The sequence below is a fragment of the Aythya marila genome (genome assembly GCF_965140915.1).
Source record: "Aythya marila genome assembly, chromosome: 3".
In the NCBI taxonomy this organism is placed as follows: Eukaryota; Metazoa; Chordata; class Aves; order Anseriformes; family Anatidae; genus Aythya; species Aythya marila.
The window spans coordinates 86,200,414-86,212,812 of NC_139044.1; the positions used below are offsets into that span (position 1 = coordinate 86,200,414).

At 36.3% G+C, this 12,399-nt stretch overlaps 1 protein-coding gene across 3 annotated transcripts in view; it reads right to left on the reverse strand.

The window, feature by feature from the left end:
• The window catches only part of SENP6 (SUMO specific peptidase 6), an 81,625-nt gene that overhangs the window by 51,641 nt on the left and 17,585 nt on the right, over window positions 1-12,399 (reverse strand). For all 3 annotated transcript variants that reach the window (XM_082756666.1, XM_082756668.1, XM_082756667.1), the window contains exons 2-4: window positions 10,994-11,087; window positions 4,645-4,708; window positions 3,337-3,479 (exon numbers count right to left, since the gene is read on the reverse strand). In XM_082756666.1, coding sequence (XP_082612792.1) covers window positions 3,337-3,479; window positions 4,645-4,708; window positions 10,994-11,087 — 301 coding nt within the window. The remainder of the gene's footprint in view (window positions 1-3,336; window positions 3,480-4,644; window positions 4,709-10,993; window positions 11,088-12,399) is intronic.

Consider the following 12,399-nt stretch of genomic DNA (forward strand, 5'->3'; position numbering starts at 1 on the left):
TATCATGATTTGGAAACTTTAAGTTGTGTGCCTCCGCAGCACAAAAAAACTGTTAAGCTGTGCTTCTGCTTTGTGCCTCACACTCAAGTGAGAAGCTCCCATAGGTGCTGGAATAGAGTATCACAGCCTGCTGGGTGATTAGATTTGAGTCAAAGCAGACTGTTCTAGATGGCACACTTAAACGTTTCATATGGCATCAGATATCCTTCCAAGTAGGACAGCTGTAGAATACAATCTGCTCTATAATCCCAGTCTTCAAATAGAACATACCCAGTGCAGGCAGAATCCCCAGAAAATTTAATCATAAAGTTGCAATATGGGCACCTCCACACTAAAACTGGCTTTGCAAGTTTCACCTTGCAAAAGAAAATTAATATAAAGCACTAAAATTTGTCAAAATTCCTCCAAATAGCAAATGCTCTAGAACTCTCAAAGAATTTAAAATATGACAATATATATCTCCCTAGCATTATCTCAGAAACCACACAATTATAGTCTAGGCTCTGAAGAAAATATGGTTACACTTTCACATTAAATTTGTTGATCCCAATAACTTCTGAACACTGCAAATTAGAAAGGCCAGGCAAAGAAGAATCCTGCATTGGGCAAAAAGAACGGATCTAGAAGCAATGAAAGCATGACATTACAGAAACACAGTTTGCATTTATAGACTAGATTATTTCTGCTATTCATTGAGAAGCTTCTTTCTCTCATTTTCTGGATTTTAGGGAATACGGCAGGGTAGTAATACTAATCTGAGTCAAGCTCAGAAAGCTTAATGAAATCCACCAATATGAAAAGCTTTCAAACCCTATTCTGCAGATGAGGTTGAAAAACTTCAACTTTGTGATACAAATCACTATGTACCTAGAAGCTCAGGAATATAAACTCTGATCTTCTCTAACTTCATCTAGCAGCTTAATTGCGTGATCAATCTTCAAAAATTTCTTTAGTCCAGCAATTCAAATATTGAAAAGATATTAGCAAGTACCTGTCATACAACATCTCAGAGCTAACACACTACCACTTCTTACTACAGACAGTGGCTGGATCACAAACCTGTATTTATTTGGGGATTTTGTTGTGATATGTGTATTAGGAAAGAGGCGATACTATCACAGTTAAGGCACTAAATCAAGATAACCACTTATAGCATAATCATGTTTCCAAACAAATTTAGTGTACAAACTCCAAAAAGGACTAAGTAAATAATCATTAGTACCTTTTTTAATGAAAAGCCAACTGTTCACAGAGGTCACAGTGGCCTCCTCCCACCCACTCTTCCCCAATGAACTCCTTCATTAACAACTGTTTATTAAGAAGGTGAACACTTCTATTTCCCATTTAAATTCAGCATGCAGCACAGTACTAGAGAGAAGGTGGATGCTTGTTTTCGAAGGAGACGTGACCTTTCACTAAGGTAAAGCACATGCAACAGATTTAATTTCGTTTTAGTTTACTTATAAATCATACTATGTCTTAGGCGTATAAGGCAGCATTTGTCAATGGAAAGCAGTTCCAATCCAAGTAACAGAATGTCTGAACTAAATGCTTCGATTGTCTCAAAAAACCTCTGCAACGATTTACCTTAAAATAAAACCCACACACCTTTCTGCAACTGAAGAAAAATACACATACACACAGTTAAGTATGACTGCTTGAATAGAAAAGGTAGAAAAATTAAATAGTATGGTTGGATTTCATTACAAATCTCATGGCCAGATAGAAGAAAATTCTAGTTTCCGGACTACAGGAATCATATTCTAAGTGATTAGGTATACTCAAACAACAAAGTACAATGTGCATGTGAAAGCTTTTTTACTATTAAGACAGAGCAAATACCACTTCATGGGGTTGTCATGACCCACATGAAGGACTGAGCACTTAGCCTTGTTGGATGTCATGCGACTGGATGTGGCCCACTGATCTAGCCTGTGCAGATCCCTCTACAGAACCTACAGATTAGCAGTCCCACTTAACTTGGTATCACCTGTGAACTCACTGAGGGTGCACTTGATCCCCTCATTCACATCACTGATAAAAATGTTAAAACTGGTCCCAATACTGAGCCCTAGGGAACACCTCTGGTGACCAGCTGCCAACTGGACTGAATTCCATTCACTATGACAGTTTGAGCCCAGCCACCCAGCCAGTTCTTCACCCTCAGATCTGTACAGCTGCCAAAGCCACGAGCAGTTTCTCCAGGAGAACAAAACAGTCAAATCCATCCACAAGCTATAGAAGAACCAAATTAAAGAGATGCGTAGCACACACAATTAGTTAAGATACTGGGAAAAGTGCCATCTAGGTTTTCAAATTTAACAAGATATATTAACATACGTGATTAAAAGACTACAGTTACAGCACGGAGACAAGAAGAGTCCTTATTTTGACCTAATCTGTTCATTCCTCTGTATCAAGCTGAAGGATCAGTTCAGACTTGTAATTCTGGATTTGTTTCCTGTCTATTAGACTCAAGGATCAGAAGAGCAGGGGAGGACACGTATCACAAAGTGATTCTAGGATTTTTTCTGCAGCAACTCTGTGATAAGACAGTCCCACAAACCAACAACAATCTACTCATACAGCTCTGTATAGGTTAGGTATCTGATGAATAGGCGAACTATAGCAAACTACCTAGAGATCTTTTCATTCCTGCAGAAGTATCCAAACAGAGTAATACTTCAGCAGTATCAAATTCTCACAGAAAGTTACATGAATATATCACTTTTTCACATATACTAAATTAAGAGATCAGTCTGTTACAAGATAGGGACAGCAGTAACAAGGAAGTGCAGCAGTGAACGTTTAAACACTGTTCCTGTCAGCTTTAAATACAAGTAATAATCTCAAACCACCATCTAGGAGTATGTTTTTTTGATGAACTCTTTAAAGGAGTAGTCAGTGACTTCTAAATCAAATGAGATCTTGCAGTAAGGAAACGAGAAAATGGATCCTAAGATAGCTTTGACAATTCACAATCATGGAAAGGTAGAAATTTTTGATGGAGTCAATAGAAATACTCTTCTATCTATTAGCACGCCACAGAAGAAACAATAGGTCATGCAGACAACACTGACAAGTACAAAAGCAAAAGCTCTCAATTTATTGTAATATTTTATTTTAATCTTCTGGTATTTTACTGATGTGGCTTAATAAGATTTTGGAAGAATTAATACCTTAATCTAGTCTTCTGTCTTTGCTCCGAAGTGCAGCACAGTGTAGCTTCCTTAAACACATAGCAAGTAATGCAACCGTGCTATCAATTGTGCTCATTTACCACTGCTTTTTATCAATCATTAAATAGGTAAGTAAATGTAAAACCGAAGGCAGTACCTCAGTTTCTTGCTATTTCCCATCATGTTGAGGCCAATTGCATTCCCTTTAAGAAGTCTCAAGCTTGGAGCTTTGCCTCGCCTCGCGTATGTTTTTATGGAATCACCACTGGTGCCGACAGCTCCAGGCCGACAACGAAGTGACTGTAACAAGAGAATTCACATGCATTACAATACTTACATCCAAGTTAAAAGGAAAAAATGAATTACAGAATATCTATATAAATACTACTTTGGCTTCATTTTCACACTGCGCTTGTACAGAATTTTATGTGAAAATCTATCCAAAAGCCAATTTCAACAGAAGTCCTCCTAAAAGCTCCTAGAAACTTTTGTAATACTCAATGTACAAACAAGATTACAAGATCACATCTGATTAACAATAGTTTGAGAGTTCTCCTGTATAATGTGATTTTTTTTTCCAGGAGATCAGAACTCTGTAGTGTATCAGAAGCCCTCCAATTTCTTCTCTCCAAGCAGACTATTTTGTAAATGTTTTTACATGTGAAACAGTTTTATGCCTCTCAGAAGAGCAACAACATTAAAAAATATACATGGCAAAGCTAACCTGCTTCATAACTAGTACGCTGACATCAAAGTCTTATCTACCTTTTAGACACAGATATGTCACCTTTTAAATGCAGAATAACAGGAATGTCATCTTTTGGGCAAAATGAAAAGGAACAAACAGAAAATATGACTTTTTTGCCATTCCAATGTGTGGGTAACACCTCACAAACACAGAAGTGTCCCATACAATCATCCTCAAATTTGGATCTGCCATACAGAAACAAGAAATGTAAAATAAAATCTGATCTAATTTCTCAAATCGTTTCTTTTCTATTAATGCAGTAAAATACACTCTTATTCAGTAGGATTCCTTGATAAGCAAAATAGTCATACTTTCAAAGCATTATGAAGCATCTCTGTAGTAGTAAACTATTTTGGTATACTTCAAAAAATAAACGCGCTTTGCCTATATATACATACACATGCACACAAAATTGGGAATGTGATAGTAAGCATCATGGAATTTAATTATTAATATTTTCAAATTAAAATAATGTAAACCCATTAATGATAATTGTCTAAACTTAGTAGATATTCATGCTGGTATTTCCAGAATACTATACAAACCAACAAGATCTCTAGGAGTAAACAGACATTAAGGGTATCCAGATAAGCAAGTTCAGTGTTATATGTAGCTAAATCAGCACAAATTTTAATTTTCAGTACTGTGCAGATGACTGTGCAACATAATTTTAAAAGCTTTAAAAAGACCCATTTTCACCATGAGATGAGTACTTACCTTCCTATCTTCATTGGGACTGAAGGGCCCATCACTGTCATCTATGCTGAGCAGATTTGCCTCACTAGATGATAGGTGTGGAAGAGAAAGGCAGACACATAATGCAACAGAGCATAAACAAAACATTTGGAACATAAATGTGTTTTTTTTTCCCCTCCCCTTTTTACATATAAATGCATGTGCCCAAATCATCAGAAACATTAAAGTGGGCAATTGCCCACTATGAAACTATTTCAGGAGAAGCACACTTAAAAGTTCATTATTAACTCAAAACAGAATATTATTGAACGTTCAATACAGTTGTGGCAATGGTACTAACATCATAAATAATTCTATATAACCCTATGCATAAATTAAATGAAGTATTTAACTATAAAATATACTAGCACTTTGTTCATGAATTGAAGTATATGGTTTAAAACTGCAAAATTCACAATGCTTTGGGAGGAGAATTTGTGTAACAAAGTATTATCACATAGCCATTACTGCCAAAACATGTCTTCCTAAAAATAGCACATTTAGTTTGACTCAAGTGTTCACTAAAATGTGTTTCTTTAGTACTCCTGTATCTGTAATCTTCAACTGCTGTAACAGAGAACATAAAAACAAACAGAACTAACAACCCACAGTACCATGAAAATGTACTCTTTTCAATAAATCTTAAGGATTTAAATTAACAACACAAGCATACATTTCATTCTGATAGTAGCTAGAATAGGCTAACATTCTTGCTACAAGTTGAAGCAACCTGTTCAACAACATCCCTGGTAAGGTTACTTCTCTCTTGGCTGTGACAAAACAATACAAACTTTAGCCAACTTGCTATTTCATGGTCTGGGTGGTTCTTAGTTAAGATCATTCAGGCAGAAATTATGTATGAATAGCTTCAGTCATACCACAGGGTCCCAGGAACAGCTGTAGCTTGTCACAGCAGTGAGAAACAGTGATGGAGGGGAAGGGAGAAACATTTTTAGCTGCACGTACAATGTTCTGACTACAATGTACATAATGACTCTTTCTATAAAAGGTAACCACTCAGTGCTTTCCTACCCCCTTATTTCCTGAAAACTTCTTCCATAAGCAGGATTCCCTTCATGTTAAAATGTATTTCCTCCAACCTACGAAATACAGGTATCCTTATATCAAATAAAGAAAAAAAATCTTGACTCACAGGGTGCTAACTGAAGACCCTGAAACTTCAGGAGGATAGAATGTGCACACAGCTTGTTTTGATAAAGGAAGAATGATGTGAAAGCCAACAGCTAGTGAAATGTATTTTCCTTTCATTTACAGACTGCAACAATTCTAGGTACATAATAGTAATAAGAATGGTGTAGTAGATCATTAGCCTCATTAATTTTCAATTACAGTATGTCAAAAGCATAGGAGAGATGTACTTTTGTATCGATATCCATGAACATGACAATTTTAAAATAATGTGATGCTGTTTTAACTATCTTTCAGGATAGATTATTCTTTCAAGGGAGGTTCACTGAGCTTTCTCAACCCTTCATCAGAAGACAATGGGTTTAGCAATTTCAGAAGTTCTCAGGCTCCTGAATAGATACAGTACTGCAGCTCCTGCTACTTACCTTCTGTGTAAACCTAACCAACACACTTTGCCCTGTGTATTATTTCCTTTTTAGCTCCAGACTGTATAAAAACCATACATGCTGGTTCAATGGCTTTAGGATGCCACAATACTGCAACCATTACAGCAGTGAGTGTGGGTGTGGAGAATAGAAGGTAACAGACTGAAAAAATCCCTAAATCAGACCGAACAAGAATAACTCTTATGATGCAACTAAGATGACATGACTAGAAAAATATTTGGAATTGGATGTTTTCAAAGAACCAGTATTTTTAGATTTTAAGGAATGCAAAGTACATGCATCAGTACCAGAAAGGCTGTTTTTTCAGTGAGCAGAATACATAGCAACTGAGTAATGTCTATTTGCTCATGCATCACATGCTTACACTTGCCTGCTTAAAAGATGCAAATTATAAAGACATAGGAAAAAAAAATACTACACTCTCACAGTAACATTTTAATGCTACTGAAATGAAAGCTCAGTGTTCTGCTGTGAGGAGACTATATGCCTTCACACTTTATCTCTTTTTGAACAGGGAACCACAGACCTGTATTTTTACATTAGAACAATCATTTCTAAGTTATCTATACTCCTATTAAAGTTTTATGATAAACAAAATTCATGCCTTAATTCTATTTTTTCTTAAGTTTAGTAAAGTAATTTAGGTAAACAGAGTGAATTCCAAAGGGGACTCCAAAACCAATCTGGGTGGCCTGTGCCAGTACTCTGTCACCACCCTTACAGTGAAGAAGTGCTTCCAGATGTTCAGAGTGAACCTCCCGTGTTTCAATGTGTGTCCACTGTCCTGGCACTGGGGACCACTGAAATGAGCTTGGTTCCATCCTCTTTGCATCCCCTCCTCAGTGATTTATATACATTGTTGAGATCCTCCCTGAGCCTCTTCTCCAGGCTGACCAGTGCCAGCTCTCTCAGCCTCTCTTCACCAAAGAGATGCTTGAGACCCTTCCTCATCTTCATGACCTTTCACTGGACTCTCTCCAGTACGTCCATGTCTCTTTTGTACAGGGGTATCCAGCACCAGACACAGCACCCTACATGTGGTCTCACCAGTGCTGAGCATAGGGAAAAGCCCACCTCCCTTGACCTGCTGGCAAAACACTGCCTAATGAAGCCCAGGACACCACCAGACTTCTTTGCAGCAAGGGCACATAGCTGGCTCATGTTCAAGTTGGCGTCCACCAGGATGCCCAGGTCCTGTTCTGCCACGCTGCTTTCCAGCTGGGTGGCCTGCAGCACGTCCTAGTGCCTGCGGTTGTTCCTCTTTGCACTTCTGCTTGTCGAACCCAATGAGCTTCTTGTGAACCCCACTCCTCCAGCCTAGACAGCAGCAGGACCTTCTGCTAGAATAGCCACTGCCCGCAATTTTGTTTGCACAGATACAACTGATCAAGTCACGTTGCAAACAGAACTGGAATCTCTTTCTGAAAACTCTTATGTATGAAAACAAAAGGCTGGCATATTTTCCCTTATAGCACACTGTATACATCCCACAGTTTAAAATCACGTTGGTGGTAGGCAACACATTTAAGAAGTCCTGATTATCGGAGGCACAAGAGAAACAGTATTATCTAACTCATGCAGGATGCCACGCCATTAAAAGTAACATTAGCTAAACCCACTAAACTTAATGGGAGCTCTGACCAGGAAGCTCCTCATCACTTCAAGGGATTAGATGCCTTACTAACAGGGTTAAAAAAGGCACACAAAAATATCTATATATTTTTTGAGAAAATGAATTAAAAGGAAAAAAGTATTGGAAACAGAAAAACAGGAATAAAAAGAATTATCATTGCTTTTTCAGTCAGGAATACAAGGGAAGTAGTAGCTCATTCTCCTAAATAAATTTGAAAAAAAAAATATTTGTTTTAAATTAAAGAAAACATTAGCTCAGAAAGGATACCATAGTGCAAAACAAATCCTTCCATGCGTCCTACTATGTTAAGATACACATCACTTCTATCATTTGTTCTTTGATGGTCTACACAGACTTCACTGTGTTAGACTGACAGCCTGGTCTCCCCCCCACACTCCCCAGCTATTCTACATAAAGGTTCCTCTCCTTCTGTGTAATTTCCAAGTGCAAAGCAAGAGAAGTCTCAAGTCACCTGCCATCATCTTGACTGATACTCTAACTAGATCAAATCTAGTAAGTCATCAGAAGTGGTACTTTATTCTTTCAGGTGGACTGAAAATTAACTGCAAGCATTTACTTCACAATAAGATACTTGCCAATTTCCACCTTGAATTTCTGTAACAATAGTTTCATACCAAATATCATCTCTAGCAGCATTTTGAAATGTATATATTATGCTGGGATGATTGTGCTATTTTTCCAAATCTTCTTCAATTTATAAAATTTCTTTATAATGAGTCCTTTACTTGACACCTTACCATGATGACACACTCCAAATAAGCTAAATGGCACAGTCTTAAAATATTCTACCTGTTTCAAAAAGTGCTTTGGTAGAAAGCCATTAGCCACGTATTTTGCATTCATCTGACTGATGAAAGACAGTCAAAGCAGGCATCCAGTATTAACCAACAGCATTGGCACAGATCTCACATATGTAATTTAAGAATACAGCCAATCCTTTAAGTGCTGGAATGTTGTTCTTGGGCCGGTCCAAAACCAGCTTTTTGTGTGTCTGTCATTAACAGTGCAAAAAACTCTGATAAGGTCAGACACTAAAATGCCAGTGCCTCAACAACAAGCAGGAGATGCATCCAGCTTCTTCTTGCTTCAGATTTACAGCTTTTTCCACATAGATATGCAGTAAGTTAAAAGCACTGCTAGTAAATATCAGCATAGCACAATAAAAGCGGCATTAAAAGAATCCCAAGAACACATACTCATTGCATAGTATGCTCAAAGTCGTGGTGGAAAGAGAATAAATTTCTATACTGGGACAACTGTATGAACTGAAGTTGCTAGTCTTTGAAATGGCTCTGCTAAGGGTGGAAGGTATTCAGAACTGTATCAATCAGAAAAGCAAAATTTAAAAATGTTCAACGTGAAGCTTATAATGCCAAAAAAACAGAACACAAACAAGTGTTACCAAAAGTATACACTTGAGCAGCTTAAAATTTATAGTCATGGGGGGTGGAGGGAGTAGAGTTGCTTGAAGTTTGCTTATCAGAGTATGGATAAGCAAAAATATGCAAGATCTTTAGTTAAAATCAATTTTCAGCTACTCTTTTATCTATACTTCCAGATAAGGTTTTGCATAATTCACAGATATAAAAAAGAACTACTGATGTGATTAATAGAATTTTGATGCTGGATATGGGAAAACTGTTTTATCACATAGAATATTTTAAAGGAATGAAAAATCATTCAGAAATACCATCTTAAAATCAGTTACCATTATATACAACGTATGTTCCATAATCAGTTTTTCAGAAGGCTTTTTTTTAAATAAAAAAACATCATTCTCTGTATGTATCTCATTCTGTGCTCTTAAGTCAGTATCAGCTGTAGACAGATGGAAAACAGCAGTAAATGATTAAAGAACTGGTACACTTACAAATGTGAGTTACTTATTTCTGAAGACAGGTAAAATGCAAATGTTGTTGTATGTACTACCATCACACTTAAAACATATTACTGTGCACTAGAAACGGATGTAAAATTGCTAAGGAAAAAAAATCATGTCTGATTTTATAAAACTAAAGTGCTCCTAGTGTGAGAGCCATTTAAAAATTGGCCTTAATTTTTGATGCAGTTCTGGTTTGACAAAAGTTCTTAATGTTTTAATTCACACTTCACTGAACTACTGAACTCACTTCTTATTTATTTATTTATTTTAAGACTACAGTACAGCCTGCTGCTGCAGCCCAAGTATCCACTGTCTTATCTCCCTTCTGCACACAGTACTTTGCAGGGTATTACCTACTACAGTGCTACTCCATGGTGGTCTCTTGAGACTATTCAAGGTCAAGCTAGAGACCCACGTAAGAATTATTTTTGTACTTAACCACGGGATTCAGTTCCTCCTTATGATGAAACTCTAGCTTTTTACACTTAGTTTGAAACTTCAAATGTTGAAGAACAACAAATAAACCTAACATGCATTCTTCACACAAGAAACTTGTTCTGTTAACAATTCATTAAATACTTTAAGAACGAGAAAGCATACAAGTAACAATAAAATGTTACAAGGACAGAGGATTTATTCTAACTACACACATTATACTTTTTTTATTATTATTATTTTTTAGGAAAAATCCAGACATATTAAGTAAAAATAAATAAATGATCAGGGAACACAAACAGCCTTAACTCTACCATTTGAGATAAACACAAAGGAGAAAAACCCTACAATTTTTTAACTTTTTGTTGGCCTACAATTTTGTAAATACCTTAATGATAACAGTGATGTACTGAAAAACAGCACCACTATAGGAAGCTGAAACTCTGCTTTCCATTTCCTTAGGTTACATGTAATGCATTTCTTGTCTGTGTTCCTTAGACTTCTACAGGAGCTCTAAAGACAGTCGCAACACTTCTGAAGTGTACTGTGCTCTATGTTGTGAACCCCACATTGACAATGAAATTTACATTATAATACACTTTCTATATTGTAAAACTAGTTAAAATAATCACTATTTCCAAATAATTCTCTTAATCACTAACATTTTAAAGATATTATAATGTTTCTTATTAATAAATTACAAAAGAATATTTATTTGTAAATAGACACTTATACTTTCAATAGCCTAGATAAAAGCATCCTTACTCTTTCTCTGCATCTCCTTCACTTTCTTCTGCATGATCAAAGCTCCAATTATTTTTAAAACCTCCATCTTTCTTGGATTGTGATCTATCCAAAGCTGAAATGAGAACAAGTTAAGATAAGTCTTGATTTCAGGCTGGGTTATTAATCAACACAAACTAGAGGAGTAAACCAGATGTACATATTTTCCCCAAATATTTATTTTGTTGATGTAAACATTTAACTACCATTTGAGAAAATAAGTTCAGCAACACAGTGGCGAGTCATTTTCCTAGATAAATACAAGTAATTATCTGTCAATATCTTGATTAGTAATGCAGTAAGTTAGCACACTATTAAAATTATCAAGTGAGGTACTCAGCTGTTTTACTGATAACTGTAAATTTAAGGGTTCGTTTTCTGGTATGAACTATATGTGACATGCACAAAGACTCCTTATGTTTATTGTTTGAATGTCTAATTTTCAAACATACTTAATTTTTACATATAAAAGCAACAGTTTTCAACTACCCCAAATACAGTTTCAAAATAATATGCTTTTTTTAATCCAACATCTGACACCAACATGACTTAGATGCTAACTGAAATTTGAGGGTTAGAATCAATTAAGTGAGAACCTGAACTTCCTGAGAACAGTCACATTGTATCTGATCTCCAATGTATCTACTGCAATATCCAACAGTGTGGAGATTTTCTTATAGTATGACATTAAGGTATTTTTAAGTGAAGGAGAACTAGGATATTATAGAATAGAGAACTAGGATAGTTAGCAGTACTCATTAAGGTTAAGTCACCTTAGCCAGTGAGACTGCTTTATCCTCTCTCCAGTGAGGCTGGATTTGCTATTTTCACTACTATGGAGATCTGCGTTGATGTTATGTACTAGATACTTCCATCTTTCGCTCATGATAGGTAAGAACCAGTTCAGAGCTAATCATGGTGTACAACAATTTAGACAAATCATTATTTTGCCCATTTCTCACTCACCTGCAGTGCTTGGTATGCATCAATACTGAATTTCATATATGACTTTCAACCCACAAAATGCAAATCCTGAGCATTTGCAATTTGCTCGAAGTCACAAGCACTTATACTAACCCAAGTAAAGCTAGCAACATCTACGAACTTTTGCAACCTCACCATCAACCCCTTTTTCTTTTACTTGTGCATTCATTACACAGATCCTTGTGGAATTCAACTGGTTACCCCTTCTATTAAGAATCTGAAACGTTTTTGCCCTCTATCCCTCTGTTGTCAGTTGTTCACATGTAAGACTTCCATTTTATCCAGAGGAAACATACCTTCCCTAAAAGCCTTTGGCACAGGAAACAACAGAAGGAATGACCAAATTAATTCTGGTCTTCATTAACTTTGTATAAATTTGGGTCATAGGGTCAAAACTCACGAAT